The sequence below is a fragment of the Monodon monoceros genome, unplaced genomic scaffold, assembly GCF_005190385.1.
Source record: "Monodon monoceros isolate NGI ecotype Baffin Bay Population unplaced genomic scaffold, NGI_Narwhal_1 Super_Scaffold_3, whole genome shotgun sequence".
Lineage (NCBI taxonomy): Eukaryota > Metazoa > Chordata > Mammalia > Artiodactyla > Monodontidae > Monodon > Monodon monoceros.
Window position 1 is genome coordinate 61484946 of NW_021703780.1, and position 24718 is coordinate 61509663.

General features: G+C 49.7%; 2 protein-coding genes across 5 annotated transcripts in view; one reads left to right on the forward strand and one right to left on the reverse strand.

Moving 5' to 3' along the window:
• Positions 1-1267: 1267 nt before the first annotated feature.
• CCR9 (C-C motif chemokine receptor 9) lies at positions 1268-3378 on the forward strand. Its single transcript, XM_029244466.1, has one exon. It carries the CDS (start codon positions 1286-1288, stop codon positions 2357-2359), a length of 1074 nt encoding a protein of 357 aa, XP_029100299.1. The 5' UTR covers positions 1268-1285; the 3' UTR covers positions 2360-3378.
• Positions 3379-21836: 18458 nt separating this feature from the next.
• The window catches only part of FYCO1 (FYVE and coiled-coil domain containing 1), a 92691-nt gene continuing 89809 nt past the window's right edge, over positions 21837-24718 (reverse strand). For 3 of the 4 annotated variants that reach the window (XM_029242011.1, XM_029242008.1, XM_029242009.1), the window contains exons 17-18: positions 23990-24099; positions 21837-21990 (exon numbers count right to left, since the gene is read on the reverse strand). In XM_029242011.1, the coding sequence (XP_029097844.1) occupies positions 21915-21990; positions 23990-24099 (186 nt within the window). In that variant the 3' untranslated portion in view covers positions 21837-21914. Of the gene's footprint in view, positions 21991-23367; positions 23691-23989; positions 24100-24718 lie in introns of those variants that run through there. The other variant, XM_029242012.1, reaches the window with a different exon arrangement.

A 24718-nucleotide genomic window follows, 5' to 3' on the forward strand; every position in this document is an offset into this window, starting at 1 on the left:
TGCTTCTAGATGAACTGAACAACTGCTGCATTTCTGGAGCAGAAATGAAGGGAGAGATGAGATTTGGCAAGGCATGTGCCTTGGGGCAAGGGAACGAGAGCTAGTGGTCCCTGGCAGGATTGGGGGCCCTAATGGGGGCCCTAGGAGGGGGGTGCTGGTGGGAAGTGAGAGCATGTGAGAATTTGTAAGTGGGGGCGTTGGAACATGTCAGATGCGGGACCGAGTTTCCCCTCCACCAGGCAAACCTCTCCTCCATCCCAGGCTTGACTCAAGGGCTCCATCTCCAGCCTTTATTTCCTCTTCCCCCAGCAGGGGTTCTAGGAAGGCTTCTGAGCCAGGAACCCACTGAAGCTGTAATGAGGGGTGTGTGTGTGAGCACATGTGTGTACACATCATGAGGGTGTGTGCACACGTGTCTGAATGTGTGCATATATGTACATGTGAGTGTGTATATTAGTGTAGGCATGTTTGTGTGCGCGTGTGTTTGTAAATGTGTGTGTGTGTGCGCTTGTGAGGGCTGGTTTCATGGGTGTGTTGCACACACCCATGCTGCACACTTCATGCTTAGAAGTGTCACTTGCTTGATTTAATGCTCTGCTATCTTGAAATTCTTAACAAATTTTGAACAAGGGACCCTGAAATCACGTAGTCTGTCCTGGTTCTTGTGTATGTGCATGTATGTGAGAGTGTATGAATATGTGTGTGTGTGTTCATGTGTGTGCACGTGTGTAAGTGGGTGCATGTATGACTCTTTGGTGCTTCTCCAACAGAGGATCCACAGCTTTCAGAAGACTCAGGGGAACCTGGACCCAGAAAAGTTTAAAAGCCTCTGAGGACCTTTTTGGGAGGGTAGAGAGAAGGGACAGTCAGAACCATTCACTTAGTTTGATAAAAGTCCGCCCACCAGTGGTCCCAGACCCTCTTTCCCACGCCATCAGAGCATCTGTCATGCAGCCTGTGACTGTTCCTTTGCTTGAGTGTCTCCTCCCAGAGCAGGTAAGTTCCGTGAGAGCAGGAACCATGTCTGACTCTCCAGCATGTACCCAGTACCTACCATGTCGTAGGTGCTCAATAAACATTTGTTGAATAAATAAATCATTTACAATCCAAGCAGATGCTCTCAGAATTCCTACTTCCTACACATACATTTCTTTTGTCTTATCACAGACTTTGGGAATGGAAGGTTCAAGGGCTCCATGCCTCTGCCATCATGAGATAGAACCTCCAAAAGCATGCCCTTGACCCGGTGCCGTCCTGTGTCTCCTTGCAGAGCCTGATCCCTAACATGTCAGATGACTATAGCTATGACACCACGTCTTCCATGGAAGATTACGGGAACTTCAACATCACTGACTTATTCTGTAAGAAAAACCACGTCAGGCAGTTTGCAAGCTACTTCCTTCCACCCTTTTACTGGCTCGTGTTCATCGTGGGGGCCTTGGGCAACAGTTTGGTCATCCTTGTCTACTGGTACTGCACGAGGGTGAAGACCATGACCGACATGTTCCTTTTGAATTTGGCAATCGCTGACCTTCTCTTTCTCATCACCCTTCCCTTCTGGGCCATTGCTGCCGCCGACCAGTGGAAATTCCAGACCTTCATGTGCAAAGTGGTCAACAGCATGTACAAGATGAACTTCTACAGTTGTGTGCTGCTGATCACGTGCATCAGCGTGGACAGGTACATCGCCATTGCTCAGGCCATGAGAGCGCAGATGTGGAGGCAGAAAAGGCTTCTGTACAGCAAAATGGTCTGCTTTACTGTCTGGGTGATGGCGGCCGCGCTCTGCGTCCCAGAACTCCTGTACAGCCAAGTCAAGAAGGAGTATGGGATCGCTATCTGCACCATGGTTTACCCCAGTGGCGAGAGTACCAAACTGAAGTCGGCTGTCTTGACTCTGAAAGTCATCCTGGGATTCTTCCTCCCTTTTGTGGTCATGGCTTGCTGCTATACCATCATCATTCACACCCTGATACAAGCCAAGAGGTCATCCAAGCACAAGGCCCTGAAGGTGACCGTCACTGTGCTCACTGTCTTCATCCTATCTCAGCTCCCCCATAACTGCGTTCTGCTGGCGCAGACCATCGATGCCTACAGCACGCTCATCTCCAGCTGTGCTGTCTCCACCGACATTGACATCAGCTTCCAGGTCACTCAAACCATCGCCTTTCTCCACAGTTGCCTCAACCCTGTTCTCTACGTTTTTGTGGGTGAGAGGTTCCGCCGGGATCTTGTGAAGACCCTAAAGAACTTGGGTTGCATCAGCCAGGCTCAGTGGGTTTCATTTACAAGGAGAGAAGGAAGCCTGAAGCTGTCATCTATGTTGCTGGAGACAACCTCAGGAGCTCTCTCCCTCTGAGGGATCCTCTCCCTGAGGTGGATGGTCCTTTTGGAAGTAACAAGAAATACAGCTACGGCTTCCCTTACTGGTAGGGCCAAAGGGAAAGCAGAGAAGGAAAAGGAAGTGAAAAAAAGTAAATAAAAAACTCAGAAAGGGATGAATTTGAATACCATTATACTTTTCGTCAGGATTTGCCAAGCCAGAGTCTTCAAAATTGACTGGCCATCCCAGGGGGCTGCTGATTGGCTCCTGGCGGCCATACCTGCAGTTTTCAAAGGAGGACTAAGGAGCAGCATTGCAAGCCTCCCTGGCTTTGCCGCTTGCCTGAGCGTTAATGCAGCTGACCTCTGGAGGAGGCTTTGATTTCTCAGTGCACGGTGAATTGCTGTGCCTTCAATTCTGATGCCACCCCTTCCAAAAGAAGACACAGAAGCACTAGCCACTGCCATAGTCCACAAATGCACAAGGCTTCACGAAAACTCCCATCTTCGGAGAATTTCTACCCTGGTTTGGGGGGCTGATACCCATGCCAGGTCTTAGAGATTCCTGCTCTAGAATCTTTCCAAACACCCTCAGATCTAATGCCCTTCTGGTCTCCTTGATCTGTTTTGGGCCAGTGAAGGTCCTTGTTCCTGTTCTGAAGCTATCTGCAGCACTGGTCAGTGAGGCCCTGGGTAACTGACCATACCAGCACGTCATCCGGATTCTGTTGGTTTCCAACCCATTTCTGCCAGAGGTTCTGTGATTTCACACCTGGCGGCCACACTGATCCGAGCAAGGATTCAGCTTGTCCAGTGGTGTCATGGAAGTGGTCCTCTCAGCCCGTGCACGGAGACTAAGAACCTCAGTTGGTGGGAACCGGCTCCATTATGGGCTCACTGTGTTGAGTGGCTTGTGTGATGGTCCACTCTATCTGCTCCCTATAAAATGGGTTGGTCCTATTTGCCCTTTTGTTTCTGAGGCCACTGCAAGGATATCTGCTTCCATGCTTCTCTTCTTCATACTGTATAATGCTAACATGTTAAAAAAAAAAAGCTTTCAACTTAGAGATTAGGCTGAAAAAAAAGTTAACAGAATTCACCTTTGCTCTGTGTCTTTCTTTTAACTATTCGGCAAATTTATCACATTTAAAACTTTCATTTATTAGAAAAGTGCTTTTTAAATGACTGTTTAAATACATCCGTTACTTTTCACTTTCTTCACCCTGTCTCTATATTCTAAATGTGTACAATTAGAGATCAAATAGCCGTATTAGAGTGTGAAGAATAAGAGGCTAGGATAGGGAAATAACATTTCCAAAATACCATAAAATCACCTTCGCTGACCAATTTTTAATTTCTCCTCTGTTCAAACTTATCTTCCAAGTTTTTCCAGGTTAGTCCAGTGGAATTTCCAAGAAGGACAATTACAGCAGCACCATAAACCATACCAGCTTTGCCACTTGCTCCCGAGGAAGCATCTCCTTTTCCCAGCAGGCTGTGAATTGCTGTGGTTTCAGTTCCAAGGCCATCCCTTCCAAAGGGGACACAAAAGCTCTAGGCTCTGCCATGGTGTCCATTTTCTCCCCACCCACTTCTAAACTACATGTTAGTGAGAAATAAAGTGAGCAGAAAGTGGGCAGCAACCAGGGGGAGCAAAGGGTAATACAAAGGCTGCGCCAACCCACCCCGAGTGTGGGCAGTTGGTGGCAAATAAGCATTGGCCTGGGACCAGCACATCAACATGGGTCCCGGCACAAGAAGAACGGCCTACAGTCAAAGGGAAGGATGGCTTCCCCAAGGCAGTCTATGGACGGAGCTGTCTATATGGCCACCGTTTCCAGGAGGAGACACAGATAACCTCTGAGGAACCTAGAAGAACAAGCAATAGGCATGGGCCAAACCTAAATAACACTGTGCAGTTAAGTGGAAGAACTCAACTGAGTTTGGCTCTTCCATCCCACGCCATTTTTTGTTTGTTTGTTTTTGTTTTGTTTTATACAGCAGGTTCTTATTTGTTATCTATTTTATACATATTAGTGTGTACATGTCAATCCTAATCTCCCAATTCATCCCACCACCTCCCCCTGTGCTTTCCCCCCTTGGTGTCCATACATTTGTTCTCTACACCTGTGTTTCTATTTCTGCCTTGCAAACTGGTTCATCTGTACCATTTTTCTAGATTCCACATATATGCGTTAATATACGATACTTGTTTTTCTCTTTCTGACTTACTTCACTCTGTATGACACTCTCTAGGTCCATCCATGTCTCTACAAATGACCCAATTTTGTTCCTTTTTATGGCTGAGTAATATTCCATTGTATATACGTACCACATCTTCTTTATCCATTTGTCAGTCAATGGGCATTTAGGTTGCTTCCATGACCTGGCTATTGTAAATAGTGCTGCAGTGAACATTGGGGTGCATGTGTCTTTTTGAATTACGGTTCTCTCTGGATATATGCCCAGTAGTGGGATTGCTGAGTCATATGGTAATTCTATTTTTAGTTTTTTAAGGAACCTCCATAATGTTCTCCATAGTGGCTGTATCAATTTACATTCCCACCAACAGTGCAAGAGGGTTCCCTTTTCTCCACACCCTCTCCAGCACTTATTGTTTGTAGATTTTCTGATGACGCCCCTTCTAACCGGCGTGAGGTGATACCTCATTGTAGTTTTGATTTGCATTTCTCTAATAATTAGTGATGTTGAGCAGCTTTTCATGTGCTTCTTGGCCATCTGTATGTCTTTGGAGAAATGTCTATTTAGGTCTTCGGCCCTTTTTTTTTTTTTTTTTGCGGTACGCGGGCCTCTCACTGCTGTGGCCTCTCCTGTTGCGGAGCACAGGCTCCGGACGCGCAGGCTCAGCGGCCATGGCTCACGGGCCCAGCCGCTCCACGGCATGTGGGATCTTCCCGGGCCAGGGCACGAACCCGTGTCCCCTGCATAGGCAGGCGGACTCTCAACCACTGCGCCACCAGGGAAGCCCTTTCCCCCCTGATTTTTAAGAAAGGAGATGTGGGAACACCACAAGAACTACGAACCCTGCACTGCACCCTAACGCACAATGACCACGCCTAGTTCCAAAGACTTCTTTTAGGACCCGACTGTCACTATTAGACTGTCCCAGTCCTAACGCAGCTTCAATGCAGGATTAAAGACATGCTGCAGCTATATTATATTTTAAAGATTTTAAGTATCCTTTGTTGGCAAATTGTCTTCGTTTTTAAATGACTGCATAAATAGGACCATTTTATATTCAAATTAAACTAGGTTTTAGTAGCAGGTTTATCCTAACATAAAAACGTCGGAAGAATCAACAAGGGGAAACCCACAAGGAAGTTGTGATCCACTCAACATTTCCATAAAATACGCTGTGTGCGTACTTTTCGGAAATAATGATAAAAGAGGGTTATAATATAATTACATTTTACTGGAACTCTATAAATCAGAAAAATCAAGAAACTGAATGAAGCTGGATGTGTTTATTATAAAAAAGAAATTGCCTTTTCTACTGAAAAACAATTTTTAAAAACTAATCTTAAATCAACACATCACAACATGCACATTCAAGTGGGGATTGCCATTCTGAAGCAGTCTGCTTGCATGACTAGAGATTTGGTCTTTGGCCTGTCTTTCAGGCCTACAGAATCCTCATTTGTTCATTCAGCAAACATTTGTGTGCACACCGTGAGCCAGTCCCTTTCTATATTCACTGAGGTTATAATGGGAATATGATAGTCCTTTCTGTCAAGATGCTTACATTCTAGCAATATGGGAAAGCCAAGTCTCAGGTGAGACCGCCCCCGCCCCAACCTCGGCTGAGAATCATGAGGCTGGTGTCACTGTATGGCTTATAAACTGGTTTGTAAATAGTTTCCAGGACAAGCAGCCTCTTTGGGTGAGTGAGCCCTTGGACAGCAACTTCGTGTGTGCGTTCCTCATCTGGTCTATGTGCCAAACATACCCCATACACAGTGCCTTGGATATAGCAGATACACTATGCTGAGTGAATAAATTTGTTAAAATTGGTCATTTCTCAAATTTGTACTTCACGTATTAGAAATCAGCTGCCGGAAAACTTCCCCCCCAAAATTAGCAAGGTTGAGCAACGGGACATTACGTCTGTTGGGCAGTAGTGCTGTCCTGTTACCTACAGCAGCTTGAGAGGAGTTGGTGGTCAAGGAGGGCTGGCTGGAGTGGTACTGGACACCACTGCCTTCCCACGGCCCGCTGAGTGGCTCAGACCACCGCCGCCAACCCCTGGGAGGGGCGTGTGGTTATGATTTCCTCTGTCTGTCCATAGCGGCTGCTACAAATAGTCCTGTGCAAGGAAGCAACCAGCTCCAGCGAGCTCCTTCCACTTCGACCTGTCAGCCTCACAGAAGGCCGTCACCATCGTAGTGTGGCGGTTATGCGGAGTGTTTGTATGATGGGCTTAAACACACAGCAAAGCTGCCATGAAGCCTGAAACCTTCAGACACCTCCAACTGTCTTTCTGCTTTAATAAATGAAAAGCTGGCACTGTGTTTTATGGTTGTAATCTTTCAGCAGGTGTGCTTGGTTTTCCAATTCTGAGTTGGCCTCATTGGCTGGAGCTTCCCGTGGGCTCCAGGTCAAGCATGGGCAGGAGCATCACCCCATCCCATCCCTGGATCTCTGTCCATCAGTGGATTTGACCTCTCTACACTGGAGCTTCTCCTCCTCCACTCTGGTCAGCTTGTCTCAAAGTGAGGTCTGGTCAAGGGGCTCTAAGTGACTTTGAGAAAAGGGAAATAATCAGGGCCTCCAGCACCCACACCTCACACATTTTAGATGCTCCAAACAAATCTCTCTTCATTTGACAAATGTTTACTGATTGTTTACTATGTGTGATTAACAAATATTGTGGCTTTAGAATTATCATCACGACCAAGACATGGTGCGTCTGCAACACAGTTCCTTCTGCCCCATTCCATATGGCCCTCCTGTTACAACTGCAGTCTAAGCCCAGCATCCTCTTGGGACATGGAGTGTTTCTCTAGTCAATTCTGTATTATTACTACAGACAACCCAAATAGCTAATGTCCCTTTCAATGTTTGTTTTATAAAATCCTATGAAAGACATGCAAATGTGTTTCTCCAAAACGAGACCCTTTATGAATTCCTCTCCGCTCTTGTACACAAGATAAGTAAAAAATCTCTGTGGTTAATGGAGAGGCACCAACCGGATGTCCTTTCGTGAAATAACTTGTAGGGAACCTGGTCAGCACATAATGTCCAGCTGCCAGTTCCTTCAGGTCTGCCTCCGCTGCACAGCGCAGCCCTGGCCAGAGCCACGTGACCCAAGGTCCATTCCCCTGCGTCCAACGCCTGGAAGGGGGGTGTAGAGGGTGTCAGCCTGTCGGGGGTGCTCTGATGGGCAGCATCCGCTCCAGAGCTTCCTGCCAGGCTGGCAACGCCTGTTGGGTTTGCTTCTCAGTTTGACTCCTCCCTCTGCCCAATCCTGTTTCCCCCAACTTCCCTTCTTAGTTGTTGATCCCTAATAGACATCTTACCCCCAAATTCCAGCTCGGCATCTGCTTCTGGAGAAGGCAGCCTGCAACAGTCTTTTCACCAGGGGCCGCCAATTACAAGAGCGCACTTGAGACCCTCCGGGTAAAGAACACGGGGTGCCCAGAGCTACAGAGAATTCTGTGAGCATCCGTCACAGAACTCATCTCAGGAGGCTGGGAGCACGAGCCTGCCTGATCTTAATTCAACCCTCAGCAGACCTTCGTGCACACCAGTGGCCTGCCAGGCCCCGCGGGTACAGGACAGACAGTCTCCCCTCATGACCTCTCAGCCGTCATCTCCTGCTTGCTTGCTCTGTACCAGGGAGACATGGTAACTCACCCCGTTTTACAGATGAAGAGGCTGCGCTTCAGAGATCAGGAACTCGCTAAGCATCACGCCATTAGTAATCGGCAAGGCTACGACACGACCCTGGGCATGTCTGGCACTCAAGCCTTGGCTTTTGCCCATGATGCTGTCCCGCCTTGCCTGACATGGTCAGACATATCAGCCATTGCTTTGGAGGGTCGACCAACGATTTGCCAAGTACCAGGTTGAGTACCAGGGGATGCAAAGATGGATGGGCACAGCCTTGGCCAGCACTGCTTCACATACCCACTGCACACAAACTCTAAATGATGACATGTGACAGCTGAGGCCGCGCTGAGCCCTCCTCCGAAAGTGGGCCATGCGGGAGGACCAGCACAGGACAATGTCATCATCTTCACAGACTCAGGAAGCTTCCTCCCTGCTCCCTCTCCCGGGCTCCTCCCCAAACACATGCAGTTGTGGAGCCTCAAATCCTGTGTGAAGGAGCCACAGATTCCGCTGCAGGTCTGCAGACGTGCAGGTCCATGGAGACTGCACCCAAACCTGGCCAGACTTCCGGACACCCACCTGTCCTCCTCACCCCACTCTGTCCCCACCTGTCTTTCCTAGCTCCTTTCTCACAAACAGACTAGACCATCCGCCAGCTGAATGCCACCAACTGTGTCAAAACCACATGGAACAGAAGAATCACCCTACCAAGCCCTACTCAAACTCCTGACTCATAACATCATGAGATATAATAAAATGGTTATTATTGTTTTAAGCCACTGAGTTTGAGGTAATTCGTTATGTAGCAGTTGATAAACAGAATGCTGAGAAGCCAACAATTTCTGGTGTTAGTCTTTCAGAGCCAACACAATAACGTGACCATCCCGGGTGAACCCCCGGAGCACACGGCAAAGACCCAGCATTAAAGAAGAGGCTGGACGAGGTATCAGACAGTTCACCCTGCAGTTCTCTAGGTGACTGTGGCTGGATCCCCACCAGTCAAGTTTCCTACCCGGCCTCCTTAGGTCTGTGGTCAAGCACCACCTTCTCCTCCAGGCCTTCCCTGCCACGCCTCAGTCCTCCCCCGCCGCCCCCACCCTCCGCTTTTGTTGTTCTCCACAGCTCTTAGCACCACGTGATACACAACAATTGTAAACTCCACAGGGTAGGGATTGTTTTTCTGTTCTGTTCATTGCTATTTCCCTAGCGCCTACAATAGGCTTCACACATGACAGACAATAACCGTGTGTCAAATCAATCAGTGGGCCCTCCAATTTCAAATATTTGGTTTCATGAAGCACCCATCCTCGTGAAACACTGTACCTTGGGAAAATACAGCAATTGACAACAATACTTTAACAACCTCATTCAACAAAAACTTACGGAACATTTTCTACGTGTCAGGCACTGGGCTTAGGTGACGCTGAGCAAAAGCAGACACGGGCCCAGCGCTCATGAAGCTCACAGTCCACAGGTGACAGACCCTAATCAGACTGTCACAAAGAGATGGTTTTAAGATGCTAGAAAGTGCGTTACAGGAGGCTCTGACCTACTCTGGGGATGGGAGACAGGGAAGGTTTCCATGAGAAACTGACATTGAGCTGAGAGCTGAAGGATGAGCAGGAATCACCTACAGGAAGAAGGGGAGGGAGGGTGTACTGGGAGGAGGGAGTGGCACGTGCAAAGGCCCTGTAGCACCCATGCCTATGCCAGGCTAAGTACTTAGGAAAGTGTCCCTGCCATTGAGTTGGTTCAGGTTATCTCCACTCATGTTCTTTTCTTTTTAAACTCTTTAATTATGGAAATTAAAAAACTTACATAAATGTAGAGAGAATAGCATAATGAACCTCCACATACCCATCACCCAGCTTCAACAGTGATCAACATTCTCTCCATTCTTACCCCGCCTATACCACCCACTCTCTTTTCTTCTTTCTTTCCTTTTCTCTTCACTCTTCGTTTCATTTGCCCCCCTTCCTTCCTTTGCTCCTCCCTTCCCCTCTTTCTTCCTCCACTCCTACCTTTCTCCCTTAGCTCCTTCCTTTATCTTTGCTAGAGTATTTTAAAGCAAGTCCAAGACATCACATAAGTTCCCTCAAAAATCATGCTCTTATCCTTTCAGAGCTCCAGATATAAACAAATGAATGAATGAATGAATGAATACTGGATGGAAACTTCCTATCTGGCTGGGCCACTCCTTACCAAAGGGACCAAGGGAGATACAGAGACAGTTGGGAATGAATGAGCAGACTCTAAAAGGTCTCACACTGTGGGCGACACCTTCTCAGTGGGACTAACAATATAGGGAACTCAGAATACCCTGGGAGACTAACAAAGGCAGAGTGAGCCCCAGTACTTTCGTTCAACTTTTGGAACCAGAAAGCCTCTAAGGGCCAGAAGAGATCTGACTCACTGAGACAGTGTGGGACCATCAGCTCTAATCCTCATTGGTGTCACTGAGGCAGGGAAGTGATTATCACAGTTCAGGAGCTGAAAGAAGACTTTGGCTTCTTTCACTGTTGATTGGAGGTTATGAGCGTGAGGGAGGTCAGACTGGAGAGAAAGGTAGGGGTTTCCTCAGACCCAGATGATGAATTTAGATTCTATTCCACTGCCAGGGATAAGATATTTAAGTGGGAGTGTGACTTGATCTAACTCATGTTTTAAAGATCTCTAAAGCCCCTGGGTGAAGAAAGGTTGGCAGGGGTTCTGGGAGTGGGAAGGAAAGGGTAGAAGCAGAGAGACCAATCAGAAGGCTGCTGCAGTTGTTCAGGAAAGAGACGATGGTGGCTGGGCTCAGGGTGATGGTGGCAGAGGTGGTGGAGGAGGTGGATGACTTTGAGACTCATTCTGGAGTAGAAGCAACAGGCGCGGGTAAGGGTTGAGAGAAAGGAAGGGATCAAGGATGAGGTTTTGAGCTTGAACTTCTGGGCGGTCGGTGGTGCCACCACTGGGGAGGGGAGGATTAGTGGAGAAGAAGCTTGGGGGTGGAAATCAAGAGTTCCATCTAGGGTCATCCTAGCTCTCCCCGCAAGATTGGAGTTAGAGAAAAGATGCAAATCTGGAGGTCACCCACATGAAGATGACAGTCATGCCCATGGGAACTGCTAAGATCAAGACAGAGTGGAGAGGACGAGGGCTGAGCGTAGGGCAGGATGCGGCTCTAGGAACCCACTATTAGAGGCTGGATAGAGGAGGAGCCCGCGTGGGGGACCAAGCAGCGCCCACTCAGGTAAGAGAAATGGGAGAAGAGTGTCGCTGTGGGAGGCAAGCAAGGGGGGATCAAGGAGGGATCAACTGTGTTGAGATGCTTAAAAGTTGGAGGATGAGGGCCGGGAGCGTTTCTGGACTTGGCTCCGCAGCGGCTGCCTGTGGCCTCGATGTGAGTGCCTTCTGAGGCCTAATCAGGGCAGATTAGGGCTGCGTGAGAAGCAAATGGGAAGTGAGGATGTGGAAAGGGGATGTATAGACAACACTCATGTCAGATCTGCTGTGATGAAGTATAAGGGGTCATCCAATAAAACAATTTTTTCGATACAGTGTTCTCTTTGTGTCTCGCTCACAATTAAGTGGAAGGAGTGCTTTTAGAACGTGCTTGCGCTCTGTTCCGCTATGTCCCCGTTACTGCTGCCGCAAAGCTCTGCCGCATAAAACTGTAACCGTTTACAGTGCTCCCCATTGTGAGGGTCAGGAATTGGGAAGGGGACTGGCTGGGCGTGTCTAGCTTGAGGCCTCTGGCTGCTGTCAGATGCTGGCTGGGGGTGTGGTCACCTGAAAGCTGCACTGGGAGGGTCAGGCCACTGGGCCAGAAGCTGCGCGGCCTGCCAAGTAGGGTGCCAAGCCATGGTCCCTCAGCACAGGGGTCTCACGTAGCAGCTGGCTTCTCCTGAGCGAGGGTCCAAGAGGACCAGGGGGAAGTTGTATGTCTTTTTCCGACCTGGCACCAAAAGTCAGTCACATAGCATTACTTTGGCTGTTCTCCCCAGTCAGAGCAGTGCCAGGCCAGCCCAGGTTCAAGTGGGGGAGTGGCCCCAGACCCACCTCTTACGGGAGGAATGTCTAATAACTTTGGGTTGTGTTTCACAACCACCAGAAGCTGCTATTCTGTAAATTAACTTGTCTTCAATGATCCCAACTGCTCAATCCCTCAACTACCTAGCTGACTGATACCCAGAGAGGAGAGGAAAAGGGGCTGGACAAGGTGTATGCAGAGAGCTTTCTTGATAACAACAGCTATCACATTTCTGAGTGGCTCTTTATGGGAAACACTCCATAAGGCCCTTTTTGTTCTTATGTGGTTTCCACAGCATCCTTATGAAGTAGCTACTGTTATGTCTTCCATTTAACAGATGGAGAAAGTGGGGCACAGAGTACCCCCCATCACCACAAGCCATAGCTAGCAGGTAGTGGTACCAGGAATCCATTCATGCCTTCTTGATACTAGAATCCGACCTCCTAGATACTGCTATACTTTTTCCCCAAATGGAGTTCAAGTACTTTTGCTCCAGTGGTCAAACTCCCACCATGGAGCCTAGGAATAGCTCTCTTCTCATGTGGGTCGAGTCAGGATGGTACGGTGGCCCCAGACGGGCCAGCCCTGAGGTCGGGGGAGCAAGAGGCCTGATCAGATTGTGGCTTGCTCCCAGGCCCTCCCGTTCTGGCTTCATGTGGTCATGCTCACAGGAGCAGTGGCCCTCTGGTGAATGTAGGAAGAGATGAACAACTCTGTTATGACCTGAGCTCGGAGCAACCGGGCATTTGGTTGTTTACTGGGAAACTGAGATAACCACAAACTGAGGTGAATTTGTTCTTTTGATAAATTAGTTTTCAAATTTTAAAAGTTAAACTGGCATGCAGTAAAAACAATTGTATGGTACAAAAAGTTATAAGAGAAAAGTAAAAGCCACCATCTCCAAAGCCCCATTTCCACAGGCAGTCATTCTTCAACCCACCCACCTTGAACATGCTCTTTCCTGTGTTTTGCTGTCACAGACAATGTGTCCATGAAGAGTCTTGTGTGTATCTTTGTGCACAGGGATGAGTGGATCTGGAGAAGGCCTGTATTTTCCTGAAGGAGAGTGAGAATCGGGGTGGAGGGGGAAGTGCAAGAAGGGAAGATCGAACTGACTCTTCGGTAGAATGATAGCAAAAATAGTCCGAATTCTCCACCCCTTGTCCCCAAAGCCTTTACAATGTGACCCTGCAGTTCCTCCCATCAAGGAGTCCCTTTCCCTATACCTTGAATCTGGGCTGGCCTGTGACTTGCTTTGGTCAACAGAATGTGGTTGAAGTGAGGCTGTGCACTTCTGAGACTAGGTCTCCCAAGTCTTGTGTACTCCTTGCTCGCTTGGAAACCTGCCCAGCAGGCATCTGAGCAAGCCTGGGCCATCCTGCTGGGGGAATGGGAGACTGTGAGGGGCAGAGCACAGTCGTCTGGCCAAGGCCATGCTAGCCCAGCCAGCCCCAGGGGACCAACCAACTGACCACAGACATGGGAGTGAGCCCAGCCAAGGTCAGTGAGCAGCCAGCCAGCCCTCAGATGTGAGAGAGCACAGCTGAGACGAGCGGAACTGCCTAGATGACACACAGCTGATGGAAGGCACACACATCAGTGAGCCCAGCAAGAGTGAGTCCAGAAGACCTTCTAGTCAACCTACAGATGTGTGAGCGAAATAAATGCTTAGTGGTTTAAGCCACCGGTTTTGAGACTGTTCATTATGCAGTGTTATTGTGACAATAAACAACTGATAAAGCCTCATGTATGGAAGATGATACACAGTAAGGGCCTGAAGGTTAAGAGCTGCCATAGCATAGCCTGGTATATGGAAGGTTGTTTTTTAATCACTGGAGAATCTATGTTCCAGTGAAATGGTAACGGTTTGGAGAACTGCAGCCGTCTCAGCCTAGTAGTAACCTCTTCTCCAAATGGTTCTAACTTATCAAGTTCCCTGGGTCTTTGGTTTCCTCATCTGGAAAACGTGGCTGACTTATGGCAAGAGCCTATTAAATTAGATATGCTGCTATTAATTATATGTTATTATTAATAAATCAGTGCTGCAATGAGATGATCTTTGTATTCTTTTCCATGAAGACCTGCCAGAACCCAAAGGTCCTTAACCTTTTTTTTCCCCTCACGCACCCCTCTGACAATATGACAAAGCCTATAGCCTCCTTTTCAGAATGTTTTAAAATGAATAAAATAAATAGGATTATAAAGGAAACCAATTACACTGACGTATAATTCTCTAACTATTAAAACAAATTTGTGAACTAGTAACACACATGCCTCTTTATGAACACGTTAAATAAAATCTACCAGCAGGCCTAATGACAACCTTCATTTCATAGTGGAAATCAGCATAAATGATATTTTGAGCGTCTGCAACAACTTTCGTGTAACTTGAAAATATCTGTCATTTCCACCAGTGGCCGAGTCACAGGTCTTGCTAATACATACTAGTGTGGCATGTAGTCTATATCCATAATTGAAGGAAGACCTACATTTTAATTAGATAATAGGGGAAAGATGTCATTTTCCAAGTTCATAGACCTTCTGAATTCTGTGTATGGACCAGCTTAGGAACCCAAACCCTTTGGTACCAAACTCATATTTCTTCCTCTAATTCTTAAATTGTGGACACATATGGGACTACTTTGGATTTGGGGAAGGGAATGTCTTTCCATTTACAAATGACGCCAGTTAACAACATGTCCCTTGAATACAAATACAAGCCATAAAGAAGAAAATTATGATTGTAAAAAGATTTTACCTGTAAATAGTTTCATATCAGGTGATTCATTTAGAAATATCTTCCTCTCCAAGAATGAAATTTCCACCACTGCATCCTAGTGCTTGGATCAGTGGATTGAGGGATAGGTCCTGGTTCCAAGATTTGAGGGTCACTGGTAGAGTTAAATTAGAAGACATATCCATTAGCTGATTTTATCCCTTTCCTCAAGTTCTAACCAAAATGGTGACACAGTAGTGATCATTAATGACTTTCTGGTGTGGTCCATGGATCACCTCCACCAGAATCACCTGGCCGACTTGTGAATGAACCAGACCTGATGAACCAGAGTTGATGTGGGGAGTGCCCATGACTCTGCATTTTAATGTGCCACCAGGTAACCCAAATAAGAGGACTTTCTTCTAAGAAACTCTATGCTACTTGCTTTGTATTTACTGACACTTAATAAATGAACAGTTTGACTCTGGAGCAAAATTGAGCCCTGGGTGAGTCTTGGGCTTTTCCTGATAGCTTAACACCTGAACCCTTGATCCTAAGGAGACTGTGTGCCTGATCTGTGCCTCATGGGTCCCTATCCCTCTTCCACAGGGTCATCTTGGGGGTGTGAACGTGTGATCCTCTTGCTGAGAACACCCAACAGTCCTGTGGGGTCCTTGCTGGTGGAGAAGGGCTGTCTTTACAAAGACCTTTGGTTCTACATATGGACCCTGTGTATTGTGCAAAGGCCACTTGGAGGGCTGACCTGCTGCCACACGCAAGGGCTGTTTTGTGAAAGCACGTGGGGCCTTGAAGTCAGAGGGACAAATTGGATTACCTTCTCCGTGTCTGCAGTCACTGCCTTTGGTGTCTGTTCCGTAAACCTGCCATTTCCCCACTGCTCCTTTCCTCCCACGAGAAAGGCGGCTTCTGCTAAGCTGGCCTGCGGTGTGGCACCCCTCGAGGCCTCCTCCGGAAAGGCCCTCCCTGCTGCTGGTCCTCTTTTCAGACCCCTTCTTCACTCTCCTATCCTTTGACCCTCCCCCACCCCCCACCCGCTTTCCTTTCTCACGCCAGGGAGAAGACAACGCCTGACCCACTGACCTGGCAGACGGATGTGTGACCTCCCAGGAATGGTGTCCTTCTCTCCTTGGGGCTCAGTCAGAGGCCACCTTGGGAGTGGAAAGCTGGGAGGCCTCCCTGAAATCACCTCCCCTTTGAGGATTCTGTGGAGCCACAGGCCCAAAGCCAAACCTGCTCTGGAAATGAGGCCTTCCTTGGGGAAGGGCACTCACGCTTCTCAGCTTTGGCGAGGCCTGGCTCCCTTTGTTCATTTTTGAGCTAAGAAGACAACTCTTTCCAGGCTGCAGATGGGGCTGCCAAGTCTGCGATAACCTCAGCACGAACCTGCCAGGAGGTGTGAGGAAACTACACCAGCCTCCAGCCTCCCCCAGAGCTCGGGGGATGGGGGAGGGACCAGGAGACACACATCAAAGACCAGAGGTCAGCAATCACACTTCTGACTTCTGCTCGGCTTTACCATCTTTCTTTAGAAACCAGCAGGTGTGGAAAAAGTAAAAGGCTGACCTTTCTTTCAACCCTAACCCACTTTGAGCGGCTTTCATAAGAGCTCGGCTCTCCCCTGGGTCTTGATGGCTTCGGCTTAAATCTCTCCCCCCGAAAAAGTCCGTTTTCTCATCTCGGGCGACAGGTTTCACCATCTATTTGCTTTTCAGATGTGCGTGGGTGGCGGGCCCCACTCGCCAGATTTTTCCCACGCATCTTCAAACCGAAAGGGCTGACCCTGCAGACAGTGTCCTTCTGAGTCACCTGGGGCATCTCTACGTTCTCCAGCACCACGCGGCGACCGAGCGGAAGAGGCGTGGAACCGAGTGCCACGGCGCGTACGGACGCCGAGATGGGCCAGAATGCCTGGAATCGAGTTGGGGCTGGGAAACCCTGGAGCGGAGGATTGGTTTGGTCACCTTGGACTACTCAGCGGTTCAGCAGGTGGGGTGAGGTGCACAGGGATTCTGCCACGAAGGATCCCAGCCCAGATAGAGCAGCCTGCACATCCATGTGTCCCCGTCGGTTCTCCTTCTAGGCCCAGTCCACGTGGCCACCTGAGTCTCGGGAGGGACTGTCCTATTAATAAAGAAATCCTTTTGCTGTGCTGTTTTGGGCACTTGGATAAACCACTCTTCTGTTACTGGACAGTAAGTGGCTTGACTTGAAGGTATAGGGGGTTGTGAGGGGTCGGATCTAGTGACCAGCTCACCTCCATTCTCCCCAAACCTCCCCTGCAGGCTTGCCCTTTGTCCTTCTCTGACATGGGGGTTTTGGGAGTTTGTCTCTGGCCAAGTTGGCCAGTGGGATTGTTGATGGCTTAGAGCTGACCAAGGCACCGAGTGTCCTCGCCGATTCAGAGGCTGGCGAGCTCTCTCGTGCCTGGCACAGTGCTGGATGCTGTGAGGTGAGGCAGAGGGGGATGAAGATGCAAGAAACACAGGTCCTGGCCCTAGTGGGAACAATCCGATTATGGAAAGTAACTTATTCCTGAGTAACTGATGAAAGATGAGGCCACAGGAGAATCTGGGGGGCAGGGGGAGGGTTGGAGGGAGGTGGAGGGAAGGGGGACTGGGAGGGGCTCTGTGGGGCACAAGGCACTCAGGAAAGGTGAGTGCAGATGGACTGCCCAGCCCGAGCTCAATCTGCCCGGTGGAGTGACTGGGACATGCACCTCGGGGCCTGTGTCCAGGCTCTTTGCTCATCCTCTGTACTGCCTCGTGCTGGCAGTCTTGCCCAGATTTATATCCAGATTCACTAACTGTGGTTTTAGGTCACCGTGACCTCCTCCCCCACCCCATTATGCTGGTAAATCAGATCGCTCTTTGCTCAGTGTGCTCTTTGAGGACCAGGGGAGGGCTGCGGAATTTTGCTGAAAGCAAAAGCTCATCTGGCAGAGGGCAGTGGGTTGGTGCATTGCAATGGCTCAGGCAGGCCTGAACACAGGCCTCAGAGCAGACCGTGGGTCCAGATATCAGGCCATGTGGCAACTGTTCAGGGCAGCTGCTGGCTCAGGCCCTTTTGAAAAGTCATGGTACAAGACGTGTCCCAGAAGGGCAGCTCGACCCTGACTCTGCTGTGGGCAACTTCATCGCTTGCCTTATGTCTCAACAGAATGAAAGATGACACTACTGTCAATGACATAGTGTTTATTTAAATCCTGAGGTTAAAAATAAAGACATTCCCAAATGGTGCAGCAGATGCTATAAGGAGTATGTTTTAGGATACAAAGATCATCACCCCTGCTGTGCAGGTAGAGTGTTGACACTTGATGTGCTTCTGGGTCATTCTTTGGCAGATAAGAATGCGATGGGTTTCCAGACCCGCTATCCCATGAGGCTGCAAGAACTGAGGATTAGTCAATTAAAGTGCAATTCCGATTTGGAAGCCATCCAACTGAGGCTTCACTGTTGCTCTGCAGCCGCCAGGGGCAGGATCATCTCTGGATAACACTTGTCCTAACGTTCTAAGGAAGCCTTTTTATCAGAAATGCCTCCCCAAATTTAAAGATGTACTTTATTATTTTGAAAAAGTGCTTAAGAGAGAAAAGGCATTAACTCAGTCTTTCCTGTTTCCTTGGAAGAAGCACAATGAAAAGAGAGAAACTTACCCAAGGTTCCACTGAAAAGTACATTTCAGGTAAGCATTTTGTAAATGTGGATGGCTGACTCCAGTCTCTGGGCAACCCTTGGTTCTGAGCATCACAGATGGTGGCTCTGCTGATTCTCAAAGCCTCTGAGTCAAGGATGGGATTCTCCCATGTAGAGTCACCAAGGTGGGCTTCTGAGATTGAAACTCCTATAAAACCATGTCAGTGGACATCTAACCAGTATCATAAAAGATTGAGATTTCATCCCCAAATGGGGATTTCTTTTCATGTGAGTCTGGAATGACTTCACCACCGAAGGCGAGTGACAACTGAGAACTGCCAGAAAAACCATCCTCTCTATTTTTGAACTACATAGTGTGGCTTTTCATGTCTACTTTCTAAACCCTATGTGGTGTTTCAGTTCCAGATTCCTGCTTGAGAATTTCCTTGCCTGCTCTTGGTCCAGTAGACCTGGAGTAGGTGGGCTCCAGCCAGAAGCGCTCTGCAGAGGCCACGCTTTCTCCCAAACGCCCTTCCTTGAGGTTTATGAGTGTGCCTGACAGAGGCTGTGTTCATGGGTGAGGGTGATCAGTGGCTTCTGAGACAGTGGTGAGCAAAGTGGCTGGTATCAACACTAAAGAGTGACGGTTATTCAGAGAGCTGGGCCATCAAGGGGCTGCTGGGGTTTTGTTTTTGTTTTTAAATAGTGATCTGAGACCCCAAGGATGTTTCCTTCTTCTTGACTTCTAGTGTAATTCAGTCTACTGGGTGGAGCCACCACTTTCAATAGCTGTCTTTCACTGTCGTTTGCATTAAAAAAAAAAAAAATACTGCAACCCCAAAGCCTCAGTAAAATTGGGAACCTGTTTAAAATAAGAAAGCTATTTATAGAAGCCATACCTAAATATGGCTGCAGGCATACCTGCAGCCATACATATTCTCTAGCCGCATAGTGCACAGCAAGCCTGAGCTCACACAGCAAAGGAACAAAGGACAAGAGTCCATTCAACACAGAAAATAAATATGCTGCAGAAGCGGGGTGTGACCGGGGGTCGGGGGGCAGTTCTCTGAACACAGCAAAGGTCTTTTTGCACAGCTGCAGTCACCTTTTGTTGTGGTGCCACTAGGGGCCCACGCTCTCCTGCAGAAGTGGCTCTGGGTTGGCTTCACAAGAGCCAAGTGATTTTTTAAGCTACAGTTGGGCTGAGTGACGGAGGTTCAGAATCAGCCTCAGATGGAATGTTCCAGGCCTTTCACAGGAAACACATCAGCTACTCTCGAAACGCTGGTTCTAGCTGCAGGTGACAGTGGTGATACCAGCAGAAGGCCATCAGCTTGGCCAGTCTCCACGGTATCCTGGGAAAGCTAAGCACTCAAACCAAGATCCCAGACTGCTCTGGGTTCTTTTGTTAGTTTCTCTCATGTGGTGGACTAGCTACACCTGATTATCCAAGAGGGTGGGTGGCTTTAAAGACGGGGTAATTTGCCCTGGAACAACCTTTAGGCTGTGTGGCACCCTGTGAGGACAAGCACGAGGCTAGGAAGTCTCTGGGGGCCTGGCTATTTCCGTTTTGGTGCTGAGCACTGTCAGGACCTTGCTCGAGGAGATGCTAGAGACGTGGCTTTCTGCCACAGGCGGCTGCTCCCAGGAAAGACAGCACAAGAGGTCCAGCTTTTCTCTGCGCTAATCTCTCTGGAAGGTTCTGTTCACCATGTCCCAAACCCCACTTAAAGTGACTGGGAGTGCCTAAGTCTCCTGTTTAAATCAAAGCTCTAAATCCATCGCCAAAGTCATTTCCTCCTGCCCCTGCCCCACGAGTCCTCTCTGCTGGTGCATGGTGGGTGTGGGGTCTGAGCTGAACTTGGCCTGGGGTTCCTGACCCATTCTCCAGCTCTCAGAACTGGTCAGACCAGGCTTGTGAACCACGAGATAAAGCTTCGAGGTGGTGTGGCTTGCCTTAGTCACCAGGCTAGCTGGAGGGCTGGCTGGGCCCAACACTCAGACCCACAGTCACCCTGCCCGGCGCCCTCTCCCTTGTCCCCAGCCAAGGTGGGCTGCTTTGTCAGATGTTCTACTCACTGTGAAAAGTACCTGGGACCTGACTGCCCTGTGAACAGGGCACAAAAAGGCCGTCAAAGGTGAGCCCTCTGTGGTGGGAGAAGAGGGCCACAGAGAACAGGAAGACTATCTCCTTCTCTCGTCCTGGAAAAGGACAGAGGATTCATTTGCCCCAGAGGGACGCAGCTCACAGGTGTCAGGTGCAGGCTGAGCAGCAGGAAGTGGGCAGATGGGGTGTAGGGAATCTGGTAGGTGGGGAGGGGGGATCAAGAGGTGTGCAAAGAGCAGATTCATGAATTATGCCTGTTTACGCTTGAGTTACCAAAGACTCTTGTTAAGAAGCCCCCATTTTTAAAAGTGGTTCCTACCCTGATTTATGATCTTTCGTAAACATATCTGCAGGTGAGGCAGAAGCTCTTACTGATATAAACAAAGACAGGCTGTCAGCTAAGGAGCCCTATAGGCTGATGCACAACCCTGCGTTTTGGTCATGGCGTTGACATTACCCAGCATCTGGGCTCTGGCCGTCCGTACACAGACAGCACTGCAGGCCCTCAGTAGGTGGGTTCTGTTCCCTGGATTAGCTTCAATTCTGATTCTTAGGGTGATGTTTTGAGCTGTTGAGAGGTCTGGCTGAGTGAAGGGCTTTGCTTGAGGACAGAATTGCCCAGACAGAAGGGCCAGGAGGCAAGTGCAGCTGGAGGACCCTCTGAAATGGCTGAGTTCTGGAGCAGCCCTGGACTCACGGGGCAGGAAGGGACAGGAGCATGATGGAGGAGGCTGGTTGGGATCTTGGGCGGGCCCCTGGGTGCCCCGACCTCCTTTTCCTGGGAGGACTCGAGGGCCTCACAGGGTCTGGTCAGGGCATCCCAGCTCATGGTCACCCATGATGCGTGGCCCCAGGCTGGGCACAGGGGGGCCATGTCTCTCCCTGAGCAGAAGGTGGGATCCTCTCTCGCCTGGGAAACTCTCCACAGGAGGCCTGGAACCAACTGTGCCCCCAGGAGAGGCCAATGGTCTCCTGAGTGTTTAAAACTTTGGCATAGTGTCCCTCTGGGTGTGAGGACAATGAAAACGTTGCTTGAGCCCTTAGAAGCCACAGGGCTAAGAGTGACGTGCATGGTGCTGAGTACGAGGAACCCAGCTCCAAGGGCAGCCAAGGGCCCGCTGCACAGTGGATCTTGATAGCTTCAGAGCAGCTGGTTTCTGTTTTTTGGGTTTTGTAAGTGCTTTATGTGACAGGAGAGGAAGAGTAGTGTTTCCTGTGGGTAATGGGAAACTATTAACATCCACGTGCTTGAGGCTACAGGAAATCACTTCCATCGTAGATCACAGGCCGGTCAACCGTTAAGTGATAAAATACTTTCTTGGAGACAAACCTGAGGAAACAGAAATGGAAAAGGAGGTGTTACCTTGAGGGCTAAAAGCCCGAGGGGCAGCAGCTGCAGTGACCTGGCACGGCGAGTCTTTGTGCAGAGACCTCTGCTCGGAGGCTGGGGCGTCTTGCAGAATGTGTGGACTCTTCCAGGCCCCCTCACCCCCACTTCCTGTCCGTCTAGCAGAGACATCTCCCTGCAAAGTATCAGGGGTCTTGGGACACTGCCACAGACTTTCCTGGGGCTTGGGTGCAGAAAGGCCCATTTGGTCTCACACTGTGAAGCCCCGCCCCCGCTTGCCTTGCTGCTCTGAAGCAGTCCCGGGGGTCTCCGGGGTCTAGGTGGTCTGGACTGCACTGGGGAAGTGAATGGAGCAGGCATGGAGAGGACATATACGGTGGAAGTGAGCCTGGATTTCATTCTGACTGGGCATCGAAATCCATTTTGCCGTCCATGCTTTGGAAGTCTCGAGTCGGCCCCTGAGATGACCTCATTGGATTAAGGCCAGAGTGTGTCACTGCACCACGGCCGCTTCTAATGATAACTGGGGGCCAGCCTGGGGCTGCACTCTGCCCTCAACATGCCTCTACCGGCCTCTCCGTCAACACACAGTGGGGCTCTGTGAGGTAGTAAAAATGCTGGCTGCCACTTCAGAGGAAACTGGGGTTCAACTAAAACCCACAGAGGGAAGAGCAGAGCCTGTGCCTGGCTGGCCTCCACCCAGTCTCCTAACTGCTGCCCCAGAGGGGCTGAGGCCCACGTCCAGTCCGAAAGCAGCTCTCTGGACACGCTGGGCCTGTGCCCGAGAGTCCTGCTAACTCAAGGTGTGTTCATGTTCATGGGGGGGGGGGGGTTGGGGGGAGGGGCAGCAGTGGGGCAAGGTGGGAAGCCCATTCTTCTAACCTCTCCCTTGGTGGATGCCCATGGCCACAAGCCCTGGGAGTTCAAGGCCTGGAGGTGGTGAGGGGGTGGCACTCTAGCTTTCCCCTAGAGTGTCCTATTAAGTTATTCCCAGCCTATTAAGTGGGCTTGGAAGGGCGCCCATGTGGAGGGATGTGGCCGCTAGCTCAAGGTCCCGCTCAGAGAGGATGTGGCTGGATGCTGACGAGACAGGTCTTATAAAAGAGGCAAGCCCCAATTAAGGGCTTACGCTGAAGCAGAAGACATAAAAGGGACAGGTGCCCAGCAACCTGTCTCACGTCTCCATGACGTAGGCCCCTGGCTCACAGCAGATGCTCAACCAATGGTGGTCCTCTATCCTACTTCCTTTCTTGGCCGCCCCTCCAGCCTTATCTCCCTACATCCCCATCCTCCTGCCCCCCAAGCCCTACACTCCTGGATCTGCATCTGGTGCTTTGAAACAGTGCTTCCCAAAGATGGTACCTGCTGCTCCACTCCCATGACAGGAGGGCCCAGGGGCCTCACCTCACAGCTCTGGTCCTCACAGCTCTGGTCTCAAACTTTAGCCTTCATTCCTTCGCTTCTCTCTCATCCATCCATCCATCCATCCACCTAATCCTTCCACTATATTTACTGGGCTCTTCTCTGGTCTGGGCAGTGGGAATCTGGACAGCAGAGAGGCAGAAGAGCGTCCCGGGTAAGAGCCTAGAGCCTGCAGCCTGGCCACCTGGGTTCAAATCCAGCTCCACCACCAGCTGTGTGACTTGGGATTGTCACTCTTCTATCCTTCTGGTCCTCAGTCCCTTAGTAGTAACACAAGGAGAAAGACAGTCCCTATTGCATGAGGCTGATGTGGGGCTGAAGTGAGTAAGTAAGAGCGGAGGGCGGAGAACACACCTGCCATGTGGCGAGAGTCTGTAAGTATTAGCCTGTGTGTTACCTATAACAGACACTGGAACACCAAAGCATAGGTCTAAAATCAAAGAACTACTGATGATAAGCTACTAATAATTAAATAACTTCTTTTAAACATCCACCTCTGTTCTTGGGACCAGGTGCCAGGTGGATTCCTCTGGATGCTGATGAATGAGGTGGCCCCTACCTGGAAAAGGTGTTGTCGAAGATGAGCATGTAGATGCCTGGTGTGCGGACCTTGAGCTGGCCCTGGATGTTCTCCTTGTGGGAATTGCATCGGGTTGTGGGAATGAGCACCTGGGAGACAAAGCAGATAGGAAAAGTGAAACAGAAGCTGAGAGGGCACCATGGATCCTCTGGGCAGACTCTGTATCTTGGGGAAGGAAACTGAGGCCCAGGGAAGCTGAGTGCCTGCCTCGTCTAAGGTCACAGCTGAGCAGGGTTGGGGCTGAGATCAGCCCCCAGGATCGGTGGGGTACCTTCCACATGCCCTGGGTGGGTCGATAACTTGAGATAGTGGGGAGGCTGTAGACACGAGTTTCATCCAGAATCATGAATTGGTCAGCATCCCAAAAGAATGGTCCTCCAGCCTCCTCTGACCATGGCCAGTGCCAGAACGCTCCACCGTCCAGAGGAGCAGCCCCCTTCTGGCTTCAGGAAGGTGAGGCTTATTCTAGGTGAAATCCTGCCTGGCTCTTTCCTTTGCGCAGGTGCTGCTACCCTTGGGGGTCTCACAGGACAGGCCGAGCCCTCTTTCCACATCTCTCGAGCACTTTGTGAAGCTGCTGGGCCCACTTTCCTCCAGGCTGACCACCCCTGGCTCCACCCGTGGCTTCTCACTTGGCCCCAGTCGGTCCATATGCCTCAGAGCCCTTTCATCTTTCCAAGTCTCCTGCTTCCTCTCTATCTCCTCTGA